Source organism: Eschrichtius robustus, chromosome 15 (genome assembly GCF_028021215.1).
Source record: "Eschrichtius robustus isolate mEscRob2 chromosome 15, mEscRob2.pri, whole genome shotgun sequence".
NCBI classification, from domain to species: Eukaryota; Metazoa; Chordata; class Mammalia; order Artiodactyla; family Eschrichtiidae; genus Eschrichtius; species Eschrichtius robustus.
The window spans coordinates 46,743,027-46,769,841 of NC_090838.1; the positions used below are offsets into that span (position 1 = coordinate 46,743,027).

General features: G+C 34.7%; 1 protein-coding gene across 4 annotated transcripts in view; it reads right to left on the reverse strand.

Moving 5' to 3' along the window:
* Window positions 1-26,815, reverse strand: part of RTN4 (reticulon 4) — a 67,891-nt gene that overhangs the window by 10,268 nt on the left and 30,808 nt on the right. For 3 of the 4 annotated variants that reach the window (XM_068565012.1, XM_068565009.1, XM_068565010.1), the window contains 2 exons: window positions 4,819-5,026; window positions 1,022-1,160 (listed from right to left, as the gene is read on the reverse strand). In XM_068565012.1, coding sequence (XP_068421113.1) covers window positions 1,022-1,160; window positions 4,819-5,026 — 347 coding nt within the window. Of the gene's footprint in view, window positions 1-1,021; window positions 1,161-4,818; window positions 5,027-22,485; window positions 22,699-26,815 lie in introns of those variants that run through there. The other variant, XM_068565011.1, reaches the window with a different exon arrangement.

Consider the following 26,815-nt stretch of genomic DNA (forward strand, 5'->3'; position numbering starts at 1 on the left):
GAGATAATAATAAAAGGAAACTAAATTATTTACCATTAATATTATTAGTAACGGACATTCCAAGCCTTACTAGACTGAGAGAAGCACACAGCTGAAAATAATGTCCATTTACTGGCCTATTAAGGCTAAGATATTTGTCAAAAGCATTTTGAGCATTTAAACCTATTCTGACCAGTTCAGAAATTGTTTCACTGAATCTAAAGACCCAATCATCCAGTTGCTATGACATCCTTGGTTTGCACAATAAACTGCAAACTTGTACACATATCTATTGGAAAAGAGAAATTATGGTAATTACTACCACAGTACATTTCTACCCAGACTTAGAATGGAAACAAGTCCGTCTTAAGTCACCGGCAATAATACACACAACACAAACGGCAGGTTCCACATAAAGGAAAAGCACTAAAGTCCCAATGCTAGGGGTTCACATTACGTGACGAGTTTAGTGCTCGCTTTAAATCAGTCTGAACTTTGGGGAGCCGATTTGCAAGGTGAGACTCTAACAGCTGCTATGTAGCAAGATCCAAAAACTAAAGAAAATTCCGAAGTTTACCAACTGGTGATTAGTCCAAGTGTTTCAGAATATTAAAGTTTTTCCAGAATAAAGATCCCAAGAAAGTATACAAAAATATGAAATAGCTTATATGTATGTATGAATCACACACAAGCCAAGAAATTAAGTCCTAGTCTCTAAAACAAAGTCAAGCAGATGAAATCATATCTGGTAATAACTCTATTAGATAATCTTTATTCTTACAGTCAACACTCTCTTTAATCTTCTCACTTTTAATCCTTATGATTTCCAAAAGTATGAATTTATAACATTTTCCTTTAAAAAGGAATTGTCTTTCCTCCATCTTAAATATTTGATCAGATTCTGAATTTTGGAACCCAAGTTTACAGTAATGATTTCATTACATCTTTATCATTTACTTTAATATAGAAAATAGAATTTTACTCTCTTAACTCTGATATTAAATTCTGGGTATGCCAAAAAATGGAAAGCAAGTAAATTTACCTTCAGAGAATCAACTAAATCATCAACTAAGAAGAGGCGCCTGAGTTCTTTTATCGTGCAGTTCACATGGCCAAGAGCAGAATTACTGTACTTCTGAACCAACTCCTCAGATATACCAACTTCAGATTCCAAATACGCCCTAGAAAACAAAACGCATCATAACTGTCACCGACTGGATGATTTTCCCTGGATGTCTGTCAATCAGCAATTATATATCTGTAAAAGAGGACATTAGTAAAATATTTTACTATGGAAGCCTACTCTTTCCAAATTAAGCACAATGTAAAAACTCACCAAGCATGGGGTATTTCATTGATAACGCAGGTATAGAAAACAAGCATACGCTTTGAAATCAGACCTATCTGAGCTTGAATCTTAAGCTCTACCACTTACCTGGCTGTGTAACTTCTGAAAGTTATTTAGTCATCCCTCTAACCTCAGTCTCCTCACTTATACAATGGAGATTATCTTGAGATTTCAGTGAGTAAAGTGCTTAACACAATCAGGCACAAAGACGCACTCAATAAATGGTAATTATTATTATGGATTTGGTTTTTTCAGGAGCACATAATGTTATCTCATCAAGTTTTCCTAACAAAACTTCTACTCATTTCCAAATACTATACTCTCTCAGCCTAATCTTTAGGGGAAACTATCCAATAAGTCAAGCCCCCAATTGTGAAACGGCTGCCAAAAGTCAAAAGGCAATCTCAGTAGGGCTTCCCTGGTGGCGCAGTGGTTGAGAATCTGCCTGCCAATGCAGGGGACACGGGTTCGAGCCCTGGTCTGGGAAGATCCCACATGCCGTGGAGCGACTAGGCCCGTGCGCCACAACTACTGAGCCTGCGCGTCTGGAGCCTGTGCTCCGCAACGAGAGAGGCCGCGACAGTGAGAGGCCCGCACACCGCGATGACGAGCGGCCCCCACTCGCCACAACTAGAGAAAGCCGTCGCACATAAACGAAGACCCAACACAGCCAAAAATAAATATAAAAAAATTTTAAAATAAATAAATAAATAAATAAATAAATAACAATGCAATAAAATTTAAAAAAAAAAAAAAAAAGGCAATCTCAGTAGAACACAATAGTTCCTGTCCATTTCGGTGCCCCAGTCTATACTGAGATCTAGCTGGAGCTGTTAAATTTAAGAAGACAACTGTAATGGGGGGAACAAGTCAAGTAGGCAAGAATGCAAGGAATTGTTTCATTAGTTACTGTTTCAAAGAAGCCATTTATCTTAGAGCAATCAGAAGTGCTAAGGATTCTCTCTTATCTGTTGGAAGCAACTCTTTACCCGGTCCCTCCTCAAAAACTCCCCATATCCGTGGACCCTAGTTACACTGGAAATTACAGTCCTCTATGATAACTCCTTGTCTCATAGTTTTACCCCTGAAATATGCCCCAAATGTGCCTCCTCGTTTTCATTCGCTATACCATCACTATAGTTTAAGTGCTCATTATTTAAAAACTGGAATAGTCTATCAGTGTCCAAACCAGTCTCTAATCTATCTTCTGATTCACTCCTTCAGCCAATGCCAGATTTGTTTTATTTGAGCTATACCAGATAGTGTTACTTAGGTTGAACTCAGGTGGGAATTAGGAGACATGCTACCACCTAGCTATGTAAACCTTGCAAAAGGCATTGAACTTTTTTGGGTCATGGGTCCAACTCTACAAAATTAAAAAACAGACTTCCTGAATCCATTCAGACTCAAACATTCTATGATTCATTCTATGGTTCCAACTTTTCAACCACAGCCCTCCTAAATCCTCCCAACCTTATTTCTCACTACAATGTTGTAGCTCAAACTTGAGCCATTCACCAAACATTTTTCATGTTAATGTGAAGTTTTGTTCCTCACACTGTTTTCCCAATCCACAGTGCTCTCCTCTCACCTCTGGAGTTAGCACACCATCAGTAAGCACCATCTCAAATTCCAGCCATACGTGATGCCTCTCCTGACCCTACTATGTAACTCTAACAATGCTTTCTTTTGTATTATTCTTATAGTAATTACCATATCCAGCCCTGAAATATAAACATGTGTATACTTGTATATTTTTTTCTACTAGAGTATAAACTGTCAAGGACTAGGAATATATCTTCATTAGTACAATGTCTAGCATAGGACGCTTGTTATTTATTAGCCAACAAATAGCAAGTTATTATTATCAAGTTAAAAACGGTCAAACATTCACACCTACCCTTAAGTCAGCAAAAAATTTATTTATGCAGCTTTAAGAAATATAGAAAAGTGGCTGATACAACTTTAGCTGGTATTCTGCTTCTTCGTACCACTGCTTTTGTTCTTGCTGAAGACAAGATGCCTGGCCAGCAGGCCACAAAGGCAGCCCTCTCCATCAATGACACCCTGTGGGTATTTACATTCATTCAACTGGCATTTACGTGATATTAATGCAATGCCAGCACAGTCGTCACTCTTTTCCAATGACCACAGGTTATTACATAAGAACTGTATGGTATTAACTTTAACTAATGTGACTGGAGAACTTGGAAAACTGTCCAAAAGGCTTGTTAAATTGGCATGTCGGCTGAATTTACTTTATAATAACCATAAAAGGCCTTTGAGCTAAGGACAGTGTTTCTAAGGAAATAAAGAATAAAGAAATCACTAGTTTCTTCTAAACGTCTTCTTTACAAATCACACAGTGTGTACAATTTATAGATAATTTAGAATTGTTGGCTTGACAATGTTTTTATATATTTCAGTGCAACTAATTAAAAATCATATTCCTTTACGATTTGTGGCATGCTATAACTCTGCTATTTTGAAGTTGCAATTTCGAGTTACTGAATTCAAAGTTTGTTTCCCCATCTATTCTCATAGAGTTTCATGAAAACCGGGAGCCTGAAATTAGGATAATAGCGGTGTTAACTGATAGAAATTGACGAGTCTGAGATAAAAGACTCATTTAAAGACAATCAGTGGCTATGGGGGCCTGGGTGGGGAGTGACTGCGAGAGGTACTGATGCAGAGTGTCTTTTGGGAGTGATGAAAGTGTCTGGAATGAAATGGTGACAGCTGCACAATTCAGTGAATATACTGAAAACCACGGAATTTCACAGTATGTGAATTATACTTATCTCAATTTTTAAAGGGAGGTGAGGGTGGGGAACGTGATGAGTATGAAGTGCGGTCAGAAGACCCAAGCTGAGGTGCGTCCACCCCATTAGCAACTGGAGAGATAATGCTACTTGTCGAAATAAGGTAAGAAGATGACAGTTTAGAGACAAGGAGATGCTGAAATAAAGGAGCTATCCAAAGGATAATACAAAAGTAATGCCTTAGGGAAGCAGAAGAAAAAACTAGATAGAGAAGGAATGGTAAGAAAAGACATAGACATGATGAGGAAGCATAACAGAAAAACATTAACATACTATTGGAAAGAAAGGTATTTCTAATATCAGACAGCATAAAAAGTAAGCAATAAAGAAAATATAACTCTCACCAACCCCAAACATGTTAAAAAGATACAGCTTCCATAAAAGTAAAATTAGGTAACCAATACCTACTTCTAATAAATAAATATTACTAACAAGTAGTAGCGTTAGGCAAATGATACATAAACCCAGTCTTTTCCATCATGAGCCTATGAAATGACTGTTAGGAAATCTTAAAAGCAGATGCTTTTGGTATAGGTTTTCAGCAAACATTTGCAATTATCTTTTAGCAGTAAAAAATGCATGTCTGTAACTCTACAGATAGAGTGAAGTCTCAATACTACTCTTGTTTACAGTGCTGCCAACATGTGCCTTGTTCTCCGAACATCTCACCTGAATGGGTGGCCTTCATCAGATTTCTGGATAGCCTGGATCACACCCTTATATATCCTAAAGCTGATAGTCACAGAGAGCAGGGCCAAGGCAATGTAGGCCGTTACACTCACAATGCTGAATACCGTCAATGAAAGCAGCAGGAATAAGCTGGCACCAAACACCACTCCAGTCTTCTTAATGTCTCTCCAGTAGAGAAGGTCAACAACTAAAAATTTAAAAAGAAGAAATCTGAAATTAGAACATTACTTTACCCATTTTTATTTGGCACATTTATATTTACTCCACCCACAAAAGTAAAAAGGCCTCTAGATAAAGCAAAACCAAAACCTAAAATACTAAAGAAAGATTAACTTTATAAGCTAATTTTAAACCCACCCTAAGCTGTATATTAGCATAACACCTTATATTGATTTCCACTTACCATAAAATATTTCTCATTCAAATCTGTTTCCTACATGTCCAAGTCATTCTGGCTATACAAGATTATTAAATCTCTCAAGCCCAACACAGCAGGATGCCTAATCTAAAACAAGAGGTTTCTTAAAAATCATCTTGAGGGTTTTTACCTTCACAAAATGCATGATATATATATTCAAATAACAGAAAAAGTATCTTATGCACTCACTAAAATAAGATACTTCACTGACCCGAAATACATTTATCTGCAGAAAAATCACTAATTCAAAACATGCCAAGAAACTAAAACTTTACTAAAAACTACACAGATGAGTTTCACAGCTCTGCTTTTAAAAGATCTCTGAGAAACTTAACAAAATTGTAACCTAACTTGGCTATCATTAAACAAAAATTTCCTGCAAAGCAAATAACAGAAGGAAACAGCCTTTAGATTACCCAAAAAGCTATTTCCCTCTAGGAGTAGGTACATGCAATGCCATAAAACTTTAGGTGTCAAAGAAAAAATGTGTTGCAGTGTTATATAACGTTTATTAATAGTAAGGAGTCAGACAAAGCTAACCTAGCAAGTCTGCTCTTGGCCCACGGACACAGGCCACTGTGGGGATCAAATAACCAGACCTGTGGTTTCGAGATCAGGTTATGTACAACCCAAGGAGAATTCTGCAGTGTGCCAAGGGGCTCTTGAATTCACAGGCTAAACATAATTCATCTCCTTCTGGACTGTGGACAGTTAGGGTGGGGGGAGCAATCTTACAGTAAAATAAATATGGATATACTCTCGAGTACAATTTTAAATAGTTGTTCATTTTCAAGATGAAGGAGGTGACAAAGAAAAATCACATTTCTGGGGGCTGCTTTGGTCTTGATCCCCAGGTCCTTGAAGGTATTTGACTTTCCTTTACTGTTAAGGGTACTTTTGTGGGAAAAATTATGCATGTGAGCTGTAAAATGTTAGATATTATTATGAAGCCCTAAATTCCCATTAGCAAATATCATTTGAATACTGATTAAGATATTTTAAATGCCCATCACAGTGTGTCGCACATAACAGGGGTTCAACAACATTTATTATGTTTAGGGAACATTTATTCCATTCTCCTAAATAGGATTTGGTTTGAATGCTATTAATTTAACATCCTATATATGATTTACGGCTTTGTTTTCAAACTCTGATTTCAATTATTTATTAAAGTTTTCCCTATTTCAAGTTCGCTCCAACTCTGCCGAAAACATCTACATCAGTTTTGTTCGATTCAACTAGTTTCTACTACTGTACCAAGATACTAACACAACTGCGACCGGACCAGAAATAGTGTATCTACACTATGAATAATAAACACTGAATAAAGAAATAACAGCAATGGTAATAGTTTTCTGACATTCAGCACTCATTGAGCTGATACTGTTCAAAAAATTCAACCTAGTAGAATGAATTTAAAAACCTGAAAATGGGGACGTGGACTTTTCTTTAAGCCCTGTCCAACTCTAAAACACTATAATTCTAGGAAGATGGTAAGACATGAAAACAGTATCAGTAAATTCTAAAATAAATATCACACTATTTTGAGAATTTAGAAAAGGAAAAAGACTGGAGGACATTTTAAGAGACTGTGAAAGAGACATATTGAGCTGGGTCTTGAAGAATGGGTAGGAATCTAGAAAACCTATAGGGACAGGCCGAATTATAAGGGTCTGCTAGCAAGGGCTCTAATAATTAATGTCGTTTTCTTTTCTTTCTTTAAGCAGCGTACAGCAAGAGGGCAGGGCAAGCAATGACAAAGTCAGCCTTTGGTAACATTCTTTCCTGGAGGCTCCCCTGTGCCCCACAATAGTGGCTCATACAAGACAAAGCACTTAGACTCCGGAGGCGACTCACCTAGACTCAACCACTAGCTCCATAACATACTAGCTATGTGACTTCAGGCAAGTCACTAAATCCCTCTATACTTCAGCTTCTTCCTCTATAAAATATGTATACAAATAGGAATGATCTTGCTGAGATACTGTAAGGATTAAGTGAGATAATGAATTAACAAAACTCTTCATTAATCAGATAATGAATATAATATATTTAATATAGTATATAACATATAATAAATTCTTAATAAATGTCAAAGCTGTTAATTTTTTTTGTTATTATTATAAATACCACCACAATCATTATCACCTTTCTTATCCAGGTATTTAAATAATAAATATACAGAGAAAAAGAAAACAAAATGTCAACCTATGAGTAACTTTAAATAAACTGTATTGCTGTGTTATGTCACAAACATGTTACTTTATAAACCACATGGAAAAGGATTTTAAAACTTATCTAAGTTTTCACTATTACAGGGCACCTAAAAGTTGACAACCTAGAAGAATGAGCAAGTATGGTACACCCCAAACCTACTTTTATATGAAAAAAACCCTCCTTTGTAAAAATGTCTGGTCCTCAAAGTGCTCCAAAACATTAACCTTCAAAATCCCTATTAGTGATAAAAAATAAATGCAGATATCCTCACTATTCCTTACCATCATTAAAAACTAGTCAGTACAGGAATAAAGACGCGGACGTAGAGAATGGACTGGAGGGCATGGGGAGGGGGAAGGGTAAGCTGGGACGAAGTGAGAGAGTGGCATGGACATATATACACTACCAAATGTCAAACAGATAGCTAGTGGGAAGCAGCTGCATAGCGCAGGGAGATCAGCTCGTGCTTTGTGTCCACCTAGAGGGGTGGGATAGGGAGGGTGGGAGGGAGACGCAAGAGGGAGGAGATATGGGGATATATGTATATGTATAGTTGATTCACTTTGTTATACAGCAGAAACTAACACACCATTGTAAAGCAATTATACTCCAATAAAGATGCTAAAAAGAAAACTAGTCAGTAAAACCTGATTATGAAATAAATGACTTTAGACTTAGAGGTATATACAACATATATTAATGTCTAACCAAATTACCTAATAAAATAGAGTTACTGTTTGAACAGTTTCAATGACTAGATAAAGAATTATTTATAAGTAGTCTATGATTTCTATATAGATGGCTATGGTACAAGGAAATATCAGTGACTGGGACTCAAGAGACCCACATCCTAGTACTGGCTCTGCATTGTATAACTCTGGATGAGGCTCTACTTCCTCTAGACTCACAGAAACTAACATGATTCACAGTTAGTACAAAGATACATATCAATCTTGCATTCAAATTCCTAGTCAGTGCGTCCAAATTAGTGAGATTTAATGCTGTATTATCTGTGCCAAATAAAATTTTAAAATATCTGCTTCCTTTCTTGATCTAGATTTACTGGGGGGAGGGAGGCTTAAATATTTTTATTTATATCAGTCTTTTTGAAATGAACCTTCCTAGAAACTCTTTCTTTTTTGGTCAAACATTATTAAAGCTTTAGGAAAACAACAAATTCATATTCCTATAATTTTTCAAGCGATCATGAACTATGTCACTATGACAACAGTATGAGAGGAGCCAAAAAAAGACTGAAAAGCTATACACTTTTTATGCCTGAGAAATGTTTTCCAGGTTGCTGATCTACATTCTCCACATATCCCTTTATTTCCTGAGTCAACATTTACTGGGCACTTAAATTATACCAAATACTGTCTGTAGACATTACCTCTTTCAATTTTTAAAACCCTATGAGGCAGGCTTTCAGACAAGAAAGTGAGAGCCAGCTCTTACATGACTGGACCCAAATCATTTAATTAATAAGTGGTAGAACATGAATTTTTAACACAGGCTTCCTATTGATGAAATTCACACTCCTCATGTATGATGCCAAATTAAAGGCTCAGCACATTAAAGTCCTTCAAAATGTTACACATTTGCACATATAATGAATAGGCAGAGTATAAGCAGATAATTATTACATGTGAGATGAATCATAAAGGCCAAGAAGAAAGTAAAATTAACAAGATAGGTTAATTAATAAGGAACTTGTAAATTTTAATGTATATACTTCACCTACAGTTAAATCCAAAAAGGAGAAAAGAGCTCTATTCCAATATTCTTGACCTGTATGTTTCCATAGTAGAAAACTATAATTAATCAAGCTGTTGAAAGCATCTTTTAAGAACCATGTGAATCTGATTCAGAGTGTGGTTTTCCCAGTAGGCTTTCCTATTGGGAAGAGAATACCCTCCCTGCTAGCTTAATATTAACATACAGCTGATAGTTAAAATTCTGGTGCTTTGGGTATAATCAAGTCAATTTCCCCAAAGTTGATGATATGGGAATAGTCATGTATATGATCCAGCAGTATTCAGTGACTGCAGCCTAATATAAATCTAACTGCATGAAAGTACAGTAAACCATAACCTACTACTTCCTTTCCACCTATTAAATGGTTCCTAGAAATGAGATCTTTTCAATAAATGGAAGAGCTCTGAAAATCTTGTATGCAAGTCGATACATATTGTATGAAAATACGTAAATAGCTATACAAGAGTTCTCACAGTAGATACCATGAGAGTCTTGTGGAAATAAACCCCAGGGATGCCCTGGTGGAGCCTTAAAGCACAGAGGAGGAACAAAGGGAAGAAGAGTCAAGAGAGACAGGACAACTAGGTACTGATAGGCACACATAAGACAAAAGTAATATTTCCTAGAATAGGAAGGTCTGAGAGGCAATCTATACTGTTATCACAGTCATTGCGCAAAGTATAGAAGGATTTCAATCTTTTTTTGTAAAGGAATTTAAGAAATTGTTAGTGAAGCTGTAAGGATGAAAAAATCTTAGTTTCTAGCCACCTTAATTGATGCTCACCAATATTTCAGGTCTCAGATTCCTTAAATTGGTTTAAATGAAAAAACTTTGGAAGATTAAGTTTATCCAGGATTGTTGATTCTCAATGGAGGGAGTCATAAAGTTTTATTAAAACCCTTTCTGAGAAATATATTGAAATACTATTGCTTCTAATATCCATCCAGAAATTTATATCTATTAGTTGATTTAGATGTTTGCTCAATCCTGATACCAAAATCAGGCAGACACATCACAAGAAAAGAAAACTACAGACCAAGATTCCTTATGAATACAGACAAAATAATCCTCAACAAAGTACTAGCAATCTGAATCTAGCAACACATAAAAAGGATTATACACCATGGCCAAGTGGTATTTATCACAGGGATACAAGATTGGTTCAACATATGAAAACCAATCAATAATACACCATATTAAAAGAATCAAGGACGAAACCCCACATGATCATCACAACTAGACACAGAAGAAGCATCTGACAAAATCCAAGACCCTTTCTTTATAAAAACACCTGACAAACTAAGAATAGGAATGGAAGGAATGTCCTCAAGCTGATAAAGGTTATCTACAAAATACCCACAGCTAACATCATACTTAATGATGAAAGACTGAAAGCGTTCCCACCCGCTAAGGCCAAGAACTAGGCTAGGATATTCCCTCTTTCAACTTCTATTCAACACTGTCCTGGGAGTATGGAGGCAGGGCAATTAGTCAAGAAAAAAAATAAAAGATGTGCAGATTGTAAAGGAAGAAATTCAACAATCTCTATTTGCAAATAACATGATGTTGTAGGTGGAAAATCCTAAGGAATCCACCAAAAAGCTACTAGAACTAATGAACAAGTCCAGAAAGGTTGTAGGATAAAAAAAAAAAAAAAATCAATATACAAAAATCAATTGTATTTCTATACTAGCAACAAACGATCTGAAAATGGATTAAGAAAATAATTCCATTTACAATAGCATCAAAAAGAGTTTAAAAAGAGTGAAAGACTCAAACTGAAAACTACAAAATATTGTTGAAAGAAATTAAAGAAGACAAATAAATGGAAAGGCATCCCATGTTTATGGATTAAAAGGCATTATTATTAAAATGGTAATTGATCTACAGAGCAATCTCTATCAAAATCTTAGCTGCCATTTAGCAAAAACTGACATACCAGTTGCAGAATTCCTATAGAAATGCAAGACATCCAGAATAGCCAAAAACAATTCTGAAAAACAACAAAGTTGGATAATTCACACTTCCCCTTTTCAAAACTTCCAACAAAGCTACAGTGATCAGTCTGGTAGCTGCAGAAGGATGGATAGATTATGGAACAAAATTAAGAATCCAGAAATTACATTTACATTATGGTCAACTGATTTTGACAAGGATGCCAAGACATTCAATGGGGAAAAGAATAGTTTTTTCAACAAATGGTGCTGGGACAACCGGATATCTAACTACAAAAGACTGAAGTTGCACCCATACATTACACCATATACAAAAATTAACAAAATGGATTAAAGACCTAAAGAGTTTAAAGTACAAAACTCTTAGAAGAAAAAAATAGGTATAAATCTTCATGATTTTGGATTAGGCAATGGTTTCTTAGATATGTCACTGACAGCAGAAGCAGTTTAAAAAAAACAAAAACAAAAACAGATAAATTGACCTCAATAAATTAAAAACTTTTGTGCTTTAAAGGACACTATCAAGGTGAAAGTTCAACCACAGAATGGGAGAAAATATTTACAAATTAAATATCTGATAAAAAACTTGTATTCAGAATATATTATAAAAACTTCTTACAACTCAACAATAAAAAGACAAACCAATTAAAAACGGGCAAAGGATTTGAATATTAATTTCTCCAAAGAATACATACAAATGGCCAGTAAGCAATGAAAAGATGCTCAACATCATTAGTCATTAGAGAAATGCAAACCAAAACCACAATCAGATACCACTTCAGACACACGAGGATGGCTAAAATAAAAAAGATGGACAGTGACAAATGCTGGTAAGAGTGATGATTGGAATCCTCTTACACTGCTGATGGGAATGTAAAATTCAGCCACCGTGAAAAACTGTTTGGCAATTCCTCAGAAAGTTAAACAGAGAGTTACCATATGACCCAGCAATTCCACACCTAGGAATTTCCAACCAAAAGACCAGAAAAAAATCTATGTACACAAATGTTCACAGCAGCATTATTCATAATAACCCAAAGAGGAAACAACCCAAATGTCCATCAACTAATGAATAAACAAAATATTCATACAATGGAATATTACTGGGCAATAAAAAGGAATGAAGTACTGATAACATGCTACAGCATGGATGAGCCTTGAAAATATTACGCTAAGTTAAAGAAGGCAAACACAAAAGGTTACACAGTTGTATGGTTCTGTTTACATGAAGTGTCTAGAATAGGCAGTTCTACAGAGGCAGAAAGTAGATTTGTGGTTGCCAGTAACTGGGAGGAGGAGAGATGGGGAGTGACTGATGATGGGTTTAAGATTTTTTTTTTTGGGGGGGGATGGAAATGTTCTGAAATTAAATGATGGTGATGGCTGCACAATTCCGTAAATATACTAAAAGTCAATGAGTTGTATGTACACTTAATTAAAAAATTTAAAAAAAAATTACTCATTTTAAACATGTTTCTCTGCTAGGTTGTAAGCTCCAGAAGACAGCATGTTATCTTACTACCTACAACATCTCCAGAGCTGAGCACAAAGCCTGAACCAACTAAACCTTCAATAAATATTACTAATTGATTACAATGAATGCACACTTAATGCCAGTTTAAAGCATGCACTAATCCTAATTATTCAAAAAATGTTTCTGTGCTTTGGATTTAACATTTGTTTTATTTAAACTACCATCAGATATCCACACTTATTAAATAACAAATAGCAATGCTTTCAGATGATTTATAAAACAGTAAATATTGTTTTACAGGCTTGTCTCTCCTTACTAGACCCTGAAGGGCTGCTAAATGCATTTCATCTTTATATTCTCATTACCTGCTTCATTAAATTTGCTGCACTGTCCGAATAGTGGCCAGATTAAAATGTTTCTATTCCTAAGAATAATTAAAGACTGTAATATTTTCAAATTAAAATAAAGAACATCTTTAAATAGGAACTATAGGGTCACTAAAATGCTAATTTTGGATTCCTCTGTAATCACTTTATTAGTTCTGTTTATGAAGGAAGAGTTCAATGGCCTCTTTATTCTTGAGAAACCAAAATTAAGACAAAGGGCTTGTACAAGGAAAATTTAAACCTTCAAGGCTCCTGAAGTTTCCTTCTACACTGCAGAATGGAGTGTTAATCATGCAAGGCAACCTACTGTGACGTAAACTTTCTTCTTAAATAAAATGTTCATGAAATATCCTTTTAAAGATCTGAAATTAATCTAACAGTACTTTTTCCTCTTATAACAATGGAGGATGCTTATGGATTACTAAAATAATTTTGATCAATTTAAACAAATTTTTGTCACTTAGAAAAAAGTGATTTATTCCCTGCAGTGCTTCCACTTTTGTTTTCCAAATGAAAATGTGAAAAATCTTTATTTTGATAGTGCTTTAAGCAGTAGCAATTTATCAAACTAAAATTTTAATTTAAAATAATTCAGTACACTATAATCTCTTATTCAAAAGAAACACTTCTGGCCCAATGCAGAGTAAGATGAGTTGCCTATATCTGGTAATCATAAACTGTCATCTGTCATAGCTAAAAATAGTGCCAGTCTTACATGCAGGAGCCATCCAATTACATTTTGCCTCAAACCAAATTCTTACTGTAGCTCTTCCTTGAACAGCCTGAAGTCAGGTTTCAATATTTAAATCTTTTGTCTGGGTGGAAAAAAACATTGAACTAGGTGGTCCCAAAAATACCGAGAGAACGAGGAACAGCTAGCAGTAAAATGCCTACTTCCTAAACAAAAGCAAATATTAAGTTCTCTTTAATAAAGTCAGGTGAAGAATGAGAAAGGGAGAAAGGCAGTTAAGAAGGAAGTTAATAAATAAATATATAAATATTAGAATGATACTAAATTTTCAGTTGTTATTTTTCACAACCATGGTCTTTATATTAATAAATAATTATGTATTTATTAGAAATCACAATCCTTAAATCAAATTCTTCCCAATTGCCAGGAAAAGTGACTAGAATTCAGAGTTGATCATTTATTACCACATAGTAAGCATTTTATCTCCATATGATAACCATTCACTTGGCTAAAAAATGACAGGTGATGGTCCACAAAAATATCTGTGCAGAGCGGGAGCTTAACTCTTTCAGCAAACACGGTAAGAGGAGCTTGAGTTCTATTTCTTCCTTCTTACCATCATGTAAAATTAGAAAAATGATAGCCACCTAACAAGTTAGTTGAAAATGAAAGGAGATTTCACACATGGAAATGCTTGATGAATTAAACACACTAAATAAAAGTAATGTCTGAAGAGATAAAGTCAAGCAAGGCAATCAAATATTAAATACGATGCTTAACTAAGCTCTGATTTTTTAAAAGGTGAGTTCAACTTTCTCTGAAAGCACTGCTAACTTGGTTTCAGTTAGCAAGTTTCAGGTTGAAGGATACCTAGTATTGCTACAAAGTATCTCAACCAAATACTTGGCAAACCAGCATCTCTCTTGGCCATCTCTCCTCATCCTGTAGCTAGAGTTTTTAAAAGATACAATTTCAGGTCCTTGTCTCTTTCATCACTAAATCTTCCCTGTCTTACTTCTGACAACTTTACAGTATGTTGTCCATTTCAACAACCACACATCTAAGGAAGAAACATTTCACATAAAACTAGCATAAATTCTATATTTGCCCTTTCTATAAAAGTTTAGTAATCCCCTATTCTGAGCAAGGAACTGTGCAAGTACTTTACATACATTATCACTAATCACAACAACTCTATAAAGTGTTTATTATCTGCACTTTATACATAAGGCAACCAAGACTTAGAAGTATTATTAAATAAATTGTGCAGGGTTACTGATTGAAATTCAGGTCTGACTGTGAAGGTCTCACTCTTTCCATCATACCACATATTTTGTATTTAAAGGAATTTATCAGTACTCAAGTTTGCTTTTCACCCTACTTGAGGATTCCAAATAGTGTTTCAACCCCAATTTAAATAATTGAGAAGAGAGAAGTAATTAACTAACACCATGAGCAGAGTTATATACACCAGTAAATTCCAGTAACATAGATTCAGTAATAGGAGTAAATCATGTTCTGTTCAAATTGCAAATTGTGGTTCCTAGAAGCCATCTAAATTGTCCCTCTCTCTGAAAATAATAAATTAAAACTGTAAATAGCTATAGATAGATATTAATAGATAAGACAACACAAATCAACCACAACACAGAACTGCAGATCTTCCTAATAATGTAGCATTTTTGTACAGTTAATGTTTTGAGTGATGTTGGAGAATTACTCCAAAAGAGATTGACAGTCCAATAGGCACTTCAAAACAGAATATCTGACCTCAAAAGATAAGAGAAGCCACCAGGAAAGTCATTAAAACCCTTGAACATTTTTGTGAAAGGACATTACATGTGATCCACTGTGAAAATTCAACCACAAAAATGTCACGTTGTGCTACCAAACAATTTTGTAGTAAAAAATACACACCAAAAAGCCCAAAATCTTGATTCATCTCTGTTCATTCTAAGACTTATGTACAGCTGTGATTACAACCTAAATTTTGTTAAAAATAAACTAAAACTTATTTTCATAACTGTTCATTTTATGTTTCAAGACAGTCTTAACCAAATCTTTTTCCCTCCGTTATTTGCCATGAAATTTGAGCTTACTTTAAGTGCTTGTTTCTCTTCTATTAAGTATCCTCAAGTAGAAAATGTCTCAATATACTGAAGGAAGGTAAAACTACCTACGATTGTTGCTGCCTTCTTAGGAAAATCCAAATTTCTCTGAGACAGAAAACAGTGAGGTTCAATAACCACCACACCAATTTATTTAATTAATTAGTTCATGTTGTTTTCAACACTTCCTTTAATCCCACATTCCATTTCCAGCTTTATTAGATGACCAAAAATACAGCAGAAAACAATTCTAACTTCCCACTTCCAACTTTACTTCTTGTTGGCACACACACATTACAATAGGCACCAAACCTTAGAAATAGGAAATTGCTGCCAAAATCCTGTTTTCTACTAATAAAAACTAAATGGAAAACATACTGTTCCGTAACTCTATAAACCTGAAAAGCTTAATAAACTGGAATAGGGGAAAAGTCTGAGCAAATTACTAGTTTAAAAAGAGAATCAACTTCACTAGTAGGTAAACTAGTTATAGTTATACTTCTATAACCTTACACACCTATGGCACACACTCAGTATAAATGCTCAATGAATAAATAGCTAATAGTACAGATAATGAAATAAGGTAAAGTATTCACATCACTGACCAGAATAATCTATTTTAATTTTAGATTATTTAAGTGGAAAAAATACACAAATGAGTATATACAACTATACACTAGCAACAGCTATTCTAATGGAAAATCAGAATTTTGGCAAATCTGTAATCTGAGAGTAGTAATTCCTAAATCTGTCTCAATTGCCAACTCTTAACAATAGACTTGAAGAAGTAACATTAACATTTAATAATTTTTTAATCTTAAATTGCTTTGAGCTACATAGAATAAATATAAGATCGTGGTACTGAGGAGAAACAACAGTATTTTAGTGTCTAGCAATACCTTACATAAATGCCTAAAAGGTGATTGATTAAAAAGTTTGAAAGCAATGAGGCAGATTTAAATAGATATACATTATATACACATAAATACACATCCAGTAACATAAATGAGCATTATCCATGATAATGACCCTATGCCACTAGCTGTCTAGTCCTGAACAAATAATTTAATCTCTTTAGTTTTCTTGGTTTCCTTACCCATAAAACAATAAATGACTATTAAGATGTCTTATCTGTGGGTATGATCTAAAAATCCTGGATTTACAAAAGCTGCTTAAGTTACTTAATTGCTCCTTTAAAAAGGGGTAAGGTAGGGGATCCATTTTATTTCTCCCATTTGAAAAAACATCTTAAAAAATTTCCAAGAATGGATGTATAAGGCTCAAGGCCAGGAGTAAACCTGGCTGAACATCAAAGTTCTCATCCTGTCACTTTGTTGAAAAGCTGTGCGGAGTCAATGAGGAGACCGAGTGATAAGGCCACCACTGTTTCTTCTGCCTTCAAGGAATTTACAGACTAGAAAAAAAAGCCAATATTTATTTATTTATATATATATATATATATATATATATATATATTATTACATATATACATATGTATTACATTATTACATGTATTATATACATATATATTAGTTATATATAACTGTAATATATATATATAGATATAGATATATAACTGTAACAGAAGGCACAAAATGAAAACCAAGAGATAGGAGTTCTGAGGAATACTGGATTCCCTCCACCTGGAAGGTGAATACTTCAGGAAGGACTGGGCCTTTGACAAGACTTGGGCAAAATGAAATGGGAAGGGGGATTTTAGACAGAGAGAAAAACACAAGCAAATGCAAAGAACAGGCATGTTTAGGAAACAAGTCCTTCAATGTGGCTGGAGACAGAGTAATGGCAGATGGGATTATAAAGGCTAGGACTAGACCATGGAATGCCTCTTAAAAGTCCAGGATAGTATGAACTTAATTTGAAAAGTAAAGGAAAACCCCTTAAGTGCTATGATTAGAGCCATACTTTAGGAAGATTAATTTGGCTTAACACATAGGATTTAGTGGAAAAACCAGTTAGAAGTTCTGACGAGGAATTAAGAGTACCCGGATTTGGGTAAATAAAGAAAACAGAGAAGATATTTCCATTGCTCCCACTACTTATCCATGCAAGACTTTAAACCATATATAGGAGAAAAAAATTACAAATTTACTCTTTTTCAATTTAAACCTGGTTCTCATCAAGTAATTTACTTAAAACTGACAAAACAGCTATCTTAAAAAGAGTTAAAACCATCAGAAATGCATATGTAGTACTTAATCTTGGCCAAGGTTTCAGGACAGACACTCCTATACATTACTCAAAATAATTTGTATCTTTCTGAAGGGAAGTTCTTCAACATGAACCAAATGCCTAAATACTATAACCCAGCAATTTGGAAATAATTATGAATAAGAACAATAATTTATATTCAATTATATTCATTTTAGCATTCATGTTTGCAAAAAATTTAGGAATAACTTGAATATTTAACTATAAGGGATTAACAGTACATACTTAGAATACTACACCCATTAAAACAATGTAGAATATTTCTAAATGGAAGGTATTTCCCCATTTAGTGTGAGAAAAATGATTACAGAACAAAATGTACCATACGTAACCCCAACACATACACACACCGTTAGAAATACACACCAAAACCACTCTCTGAAGTGATAGTTGTATTCTTCCACAGACCTTCTAAATTTTCTACAACATACACACATACATACACACACACAGTGTTGCACTACTAAACCAAGATCTAGAAGAAATATCTAACGAAATGACTAAATGCTGGGTTTCAACTAAGTTTAGAACTGAAAAGCAGGAGACTTCCTCCAATCAATAGGTCTCGCAATTGATTAACACCCAAGTTGCCTTCTCAGGATTTTTTTTGGGGGGGGGGGGATTCCCAGGGGCATTTATTTCAAGCAGCCAAGACCTCTTCTCCTCTCTACCTGAATGTATGAGCGTACACCTTCACCCATATCCTCAGTAACCTTAAACTTTGAAAGAAATTGAAAGTGACTTAGCAAAAGTAAAGATAAGGGAGCCCTACAAGAACCTCTGCAAGAAGTATGCTCCAGAAATGGTCCAAAGTCAGTTTTTGTCTTGCCGTATAATCAAACTGTATTTAAATGCTAGAAACATTTCTGTCCCCATCCTACACAAACTCCTCTCAAAGGTCACCTACAGTATGTTAACTGCCAAATCCCAAAAACACTAGTAATAATGGGTAGTGTTGTACATATTCCTAAAATTCAACAGGGTCTGCAATCATTTCTCAATCTTCACATTAAATGGCTTCTCTCTAGTATTTAACCATCCATTCCCTCTTGAAAAACCTCTCCCTCCCTAATATCAGGGAACCAGCCCTAACCTGCTTCTTTTACTGCTCCGACTGTAACTTCCTAATCCCTCCTTGTGCTGCATGTCCCCAAAGCACAGGTTTTAGGCTCTCCTTCCTTAATCTTCTGTTCTTTTTATGCAAATATCCTCACAGTATTCATCTGTCTCACTTTGCATTCAATTCCCAATTCTTCATTCATCATCATTAAGCCTGTCATTTCTCTGAGCTTCAAATTTGAAGTTTCCAAAACAGAACTTGGCATCATTTCTACCTACTTTAGCTCTATTTCTACTGACACTAGAGCACTAGCATTGCCAAGGTTGCACTCTGACTGAAATTTCATGTTGTCCTTTGAGCCCCTCCCTTACCCTAGTCCCACAAATCTATGTCAAATATCAAGTATTCCTTTCTAAGTTTCTCAAACCTGTCACCTCCTTTTCATTCCTACTTCAGGCCAAGTTCAGGCACATCTGGGCACAAAAAGAGTCATCCTGTTCTGCCTCTAAGTTCTTCTCCAATTTATCTTACATAGCACCCCAAAACAGTCTTTCAAACCTGCTGTCATTTTACCACTCCCTACTTTAAAACTTCCAAAGGCTCTTTATTTCCTTTATGATAAAATCCAAAAGTCAATGTCTTCTGCAATCTGACCCAGGGTATCTTTTCATAAAACCAGAGAACATCAAAACTGGAACACTAGAAATCATGCAGAAGAGGAAACTGAGGACCAAAAACAGTAAGATTCTCACTCTGGCCAAAATCAAAACATACGAGAACAGAAACTTTAAAACCTAGGTTGGTGTTTCCTACATTTGCCTAATATTAACATAACCCTTTGTCAAGGTGCTTAATATATTGCCATGCCTTTCCCTTATAAATTATGATTTGGTAGATCTGAATAGGGTCACAGAAATAAAAATAAAGAAGCACTAGGTGATTCTCCTCTTCAGGGAAGTTTGAGGAAACCTGACCTAGATCTTACAAGTCTTCTACATTCTTTACTTATACCAATCTTATCTCTCAACTACTATCCTATAAATATTCTGTTCTACCCAGAAAGCTCTATTCACTGTCTAAATTACACCTTGTTTAGTGGTTAAATCATTCTCCCACCCCATCCAAACCCCCAAACCTACCCAATTCCTTCTATTTTAAGCTCTTGAAAATCTTTTGACTGTCTTAATCAATGCTTTCCATTTTAACCCCAATAATCAAGTACTTCATAGATTTCATTTGTTGTAAGTATCCCGCTAAGAACAACAGAAAATCCAAGATGAAAAATGTATAAAATATAAATTATTAATTTTGGTCTTAGTCTGCAAGATAAAATGTCTTAAGTACTAGTTAATCAGCTAAAAAACAAAAAAACAAAAAAACAAAACTCTTTTAAACACGGAAATCAGAGTATCTCTCACTTCTTTATACCCTTACATGTTACCATAATCAGATGTACCAACTGGATGTGTTTCAACCATGGGACTTAAGGGGGGAACAAGGGTGGCAAAAGAGTAGAATATATGGGCTTAAGTTTGTTTTTTAATATACCTAGAGAGCTTAGATTCTTTCCTCTATCACCACACTTTTCATAAAATGAGGAAAAACTCACTCCATGGCAGTTTCAGCCTCTCACGGATTTCCATTTAAGTCGTAACCTCTAATCTGCAACGTTAAAATTAGCTGCTGATAAATACTAAAATATAACTTAAGCAATGAATTAGAACAATAGGTAAAGTTAGTCTTCCCAAGCAAAAGTGCCAAAAACAAACACTAAAAAAATATCAGGTCATTCCACTTACATACAAAACGAGGCTCCCCAGAGACAGACATCCAAGAGTAAATTTGATTTTATATTTAGTACCTAAAAATAATCAAAATAAATGTCTGGTATAATAATATGGACCATACTGGATCTTAATTTCTCCAATCTCAAAATATTCCTAAATTAGTTTAGCAAATAAAGAACTTAAGATGTTATTAAATGGTCTAAGACTCAAATTATTAATACAGAGCCTTAACAGTTGCTGAGTAGGCCCTGATGTGACTTTTAACCTATTTTTAAAGTCTGGATTTATTGTATTGTTATCACTACTATCAGTTTTACTTATCAAAAACTAGTATAGCAATTTACTTTCCCTTTGTAATGCTAATGGTCAGAAGGATGAAGAAATAAAAATCCTTCTGTTCATTGAATTCACATGTAAAGAAACCATAAAGGTAAAAATCCAAAGCTATATTATTTTCTATTAAGTGTTAACTATAAAATCTTTCCAATGTCTCAATATGAACTCAATCTTAAGCTCACCTTTTCCCCACGATACTTTATTGAACCAATTTTTTTAAAAGGATGTTGTAAAGGTTCCTGTAATTAGCTCCACATATTGCTTTTAGAAACATTATCACCAATCCTGCTAACAATTCTGCTATAGAAGTAATTTTTTTTTTAATTATAAAACTTGGATGTGGCCAGAAAAACAAACTGCTTGTGTGGAATATCTAATTGGACTACTTAAAAATAGCTCTAATAATTTTTAAGACAATTTATTATAAGGTCAGATACACAGCCTACCCACCTTCCCTTTTTCTTAAAATGGCACATTTAACCATCTACATAAGAAAATATTTTAAAAATATTCATTACACTTACGAGCTTAAATTCTTACACAACCCCAATCCACTGAGACTTGAAAGGATCTGGGCTTTCAAGGGGGAGGAAAGGGGATCAAGATCACTGATTGGTTATTACAAGGACAAAGGTTAGTGACTTAAACATAGACACACATTTAAAACTACTGTGTATACATTTTAACCATTTTAAGATATACAAAATTATAATCTAATTAAAAGGTGACTGGTAATAACTTTAAAGGTTCAATAATATTTCCAAAGAAGAAGACAGGCTTACTGCAAACACAGGATCTTGCTACCTACAAACCTTTGGATAGAATTTCAACTACATCAAGTCAGATTTTTTTAAAAAATACTTAGTCACAGAAAATATGTCATTATGGAATACAAACATGGCTATGTAGATTTATCACACCAAAGTGACCAAATGAAATTATGTTAAAACTATATTGTTCACAACGTGCAAGATTAAAGAATAGAACCTAATCAACGATAGGACTGCAAACATTAAATCAAATGCCAGTGAAACAGAACAGCGTGACATTTTCTCATATATAATGAACTGCAAAAACACATTTGAAATAGCTGTTTTAATCCTTTACTCTTAAACCCTTCATAGGCTTCATTTTCAATCCAAAATATATCTAAATGCAAAGCTTATTCATAGAAATATATATTACTGGTCACATTAAAAAATGAATAAAAGATTAAAAAGCAGATATACCCTTGTCCTTCCAATTTTTCTTCTGACCGTCCATCTCTTGTCACGATCTGCCCTACAGATGGAATTATCAGTTATGCATACCAACAGAAAAGCTGTAACTGCAAAAATCTACCCCCTGAGACATGAAATATCCGTTTCCTCAACCGTATCTGCAGTCTCCTCTGCTGCACAACTGCAGCAGGACTGAAGTCACCTGACGCCTTCTGGGTGTGGAGCAGTCTGACGCAGTGCAATCTGTAACTAGGCTACTAATACTCAGGCACTACCGCCTTCCTCTATCTGTTTATTGTTCTAGTCTTTTGCTTGTTCCTCACACCAAATGGAGCTACTTTTGCAGGGGGAGGGGCAGGCCACCAAAAGAAAAGAAAGAAAAGAGGGTTGTTCTTCTGGCAGAGTAAACCACTGAATATATTTGAAATGCACTTAACGCCATGTACAGTTTTTTTAAAATTTTATTTTTATTTATTTATTTATTGACAGATAGGGAACTATGCTGCTGGTTTCCAGCTTCATTTAAAACTTTAAAATCAATGGTTACCTGATAAGATAAAAATGGACTGATCCAAAGAAGGGTAACAGCTTAAATTTCAAGCCTGGGAAATGCGAGTCTCTTCTTACTTTCTCTTAAATTATCAGCATTTTGCACCCTTATGAGGGTGTGACAGGAGAATCACAAAGTCAAATTATTAATGTTTACCGAATATGTTAAATAGAAAAAAGTTTTTACTTAATTTCAGCAATCTCATATTTCTAAGGTAATGCTATCTCTTCTTTTGCAACTACAGAAATCCAGAGACTTGCAAATATATACTTATTCTTAATTACCACCTGCTCCAACTCGATCTTTCAATAAATATCTATTAGACACCACTGCAGGTACTATTAATAGACTCTTTGCTTGAGGAGAAATATTCATGTGCTAATTATATCATTTGCTTTGGGAAAGTGACATAAGACCAAACTAAAATTTTACTGATAAAACAAAAACAAATCTATATAAGAAATTTCTGAAATTTTTGTTCAACTTTATAAAACTGGCATTCATTCCAGTGCAGAATATTATGTCTTTACTAACGTTTCACAACTGTTGTAACTGATACTACCAACCATTTGACTTAGCAGAAAAGGCAACATATAATGACAAATCAGGGAAAATATTTTTAAATGTGAGATATGCTGAAGCATTATAAGATATGGAGCCTATGTACGAAACTACATACTTCAGAAGACTATATAGCTACACTGAAATAGGTATGATATTTTTTGGAACTTGCTGTAAAACTGTGTGGGCTGCAAAACCCTGCAAAATTCTTCAAGTCAGAAGTGGCCTGAATATCAAGAACTCAGTTCTTTTCCTCTCTGCCTCTCTAACTCCAAACATAAATAAAGCAAAGCAATTTTTAAAGAGAGTCTAGTATTCTCAGCTCAGAAGTTAATATTTAACTTTAAACTTTATTCACTGGACCCTTGTATAATGTGATATTTGAGAACACTTGTCACCAAGTCATATCACAGCTGAAAATCTCTGGCCTCTTCATGCAATAGTTAGAAATCCCAAACTATTCACTAACTACATAATATTTCCAAAATAGTATTTTCTAATAATGAATCCCTTAAGACTGAAGGCCAATAAATACTTTAGCATTAGAATAATGCACTCAAAAACATCACCCAAACACTGTTTTGAAGTCAGAGATTACTACACTAATAGTAGAGGGGAAAAAAGATTTCTTGAGACAAAGGGTATTTACCATTCATTTTATTCACATCTTCCAGTACTTGACTTGGTGTAACAATTTTTAAAAATCATCTGAGAGGGCAAGAATGTATAATAACACCCATTCATCTAAACGTTAAACATACTTAATAGCTCCCCTGGCAGATTAAGAAGTCAAAATAGGAGCCCTGAAATTAGACCTTACATAGTAATATCTAATTCTTTAGCTTTTATGATCTTTGCAATTTAGGCTATTAAGTTTACAGGGAAAACTAACTAAGATAAATCAATTTACATTTTGCCCATTTCTTTCTTAGAAAGTTTTAAAACTAGAGTTGTTTTAAGTTTGGTAATCTAAGGAAAAAGTGCTTAAATTTGAAAGTCTGATGAGACCAATCTGTTAAAAATGTAAAGCCACTGGGCTAGGCTTATTGTGATGAGAGGATCAAATGAGTTTGTGTATGCAAAAGACCTTAGGACAATGCCTGATAAAAAGTGGCCCTATGGGCTTCCCTGGTGGCGCAGTGGTTGAGAATCTGCCTGCCAATGCAGGGGACACGGGTTCGAGCCCTGGTCTGGGAAGATCCCACATGCCACGGAGCAACTGGGCCCGTGAGCCACAATTACTGAGCCTGCGCGTCTGGAGCCTGTGCTTCGCAACAAGAGAGGCTGCGATAGTGAGAGGCCCGCGCACCGCAATGAAGAGTGGTCCCCGCTTGCCACAACTGGAGAAAGCCCTCGCACAGAAACGAACACCCAACACAGCCATAAATAAAAAAAAAAAGTGGCCCTATGTAAGTGCTAGCTATTTACTATTATTATGCTAAAAATTTTAACCGTTAAACCACAAGGAAATAAAGCCTGTAAATCATATCTAAGAAAGGGCATATATTAAGCCATTCAATTCTATGCAATAACCCAATACCCTCTTTAAAAAGAAGCGCCCCACCACCACCACCACCACACACACACACACAAATTACTGTGCTTTGTTATTATAGTTCTATTCTCCTCCAGCTGAGAAAAATTTTTATATGGGTAGATTATAGGTCCGATTCCATATTAAATCCCAAGATAACAGGCAAATAGAGAACATAAATCTGTTAAAAACGTATCATTTGTTTCCCTTCAAGTATTTAACATTTTGTTTAAAAATGAAAAATTATTTCAAGGACAATTTTCAAATAGAGCAGATATATACACCACATTGATTATTTGGGATAGGAACTTATTTTCCCTTAAAAGTAAAGGCTTCCAAAGGAGAGGAGCACAGAAGATTCCTTTATTTATAATACAAGCAAATAAGAGTGCTGTCTGAATTCTAAGTCCTACTGCATATTGTGCATGGGGTTAGGGAGGGGGGGAATTCTTCTTTTCCTAAACTGAAAATCAGCCTTACACTGAACTTTTGAAATCATCTGTTCTGAGTTCATGATTGGCAACGTCTCATTCCTCAATGTCCATATACCCAGTACCTCCCCCAAGCATGACAAAAACACCAATGACCAAAACCGCCCCAAACACACCCCTAACTCCTTTCCAAACGGTACCCATGCTCTAAAATTACCTACACTCTCTACGTTTCTCTTCTCTTTATATCTCAGATCAAAACTCTCATTTTCTTCGCGCACTTACCTCATTAGCAGGAAAATTATACGATTAAAATAAGTCCTACTAAAGAATAAAAAACTCCTTTCTCTATAACACTCTCATAAACACGCGCGTGTGTGTGTGTGTGTGTGTGTGTGTGTGTGTCTTGTACCTAAGTGGCAGGATTTCAAACAGTAGAGGACTGTATTTTGGAATAGGCAACAATATGTAAACTGTAAGACCTCCCAGGCCAGCTCTCCCAAGATATTCCTCTTTTTCCATTTCTTTCCTTCCTCTAATTCTGAACCCCAGAAAAACTCAAGTTTTTGTTTTGCTTTGTTTGCTTTACAATGTTTAGAAATGAAGGCAAATAAGGTGAGAAAGAGGTGGTCATTTGGATTGAAAGTGCTACTCTCTAAACTGGGGGTTGCCTGTATACAATTCTTGATAGCTAAAAAAATTATTTCTACTTTCCAGCAATAGACAACAGGACTTTTTAATTAAAAAAAAAATTACAGCTACACAGTAGTTTTAAACTTACTTCAAAATTTAATTATTCTGAGCTATACAAAAGTATAAAACTAAACATATGTCCCATTACTGAAAGATATTAAATAATGCTGTTTAATACCATATGCTGTAACATAATGCCCTCTATGGACTAAATTACAGCACTTCAGCACTAACTACTGAATTGAACCTTAAGACATGAACAAAGACTTTAGTCTAGAAAATGAATGACAAGTTAAAAAATAACCAAAATATAATGAGCATTTTAAGGTCTATAAACAATTTCATATAAGCTGATAAAAATACATACTAAAAAATCATACAGAAAGAAACTGAAAGTGATACTATTCAATGAGAACTAAATAAATGTTGATTTCTTATATTATAATCTAAAATAAATACACAGATAATCCAAAAGATCCAAAGCATTTTTAAATCTGGAATTTAAAAATTTAATAGTCATTGGGTTTTGAACAGATCTTTTAAAACTTTTAAGTTTTCACTCAAGTACAT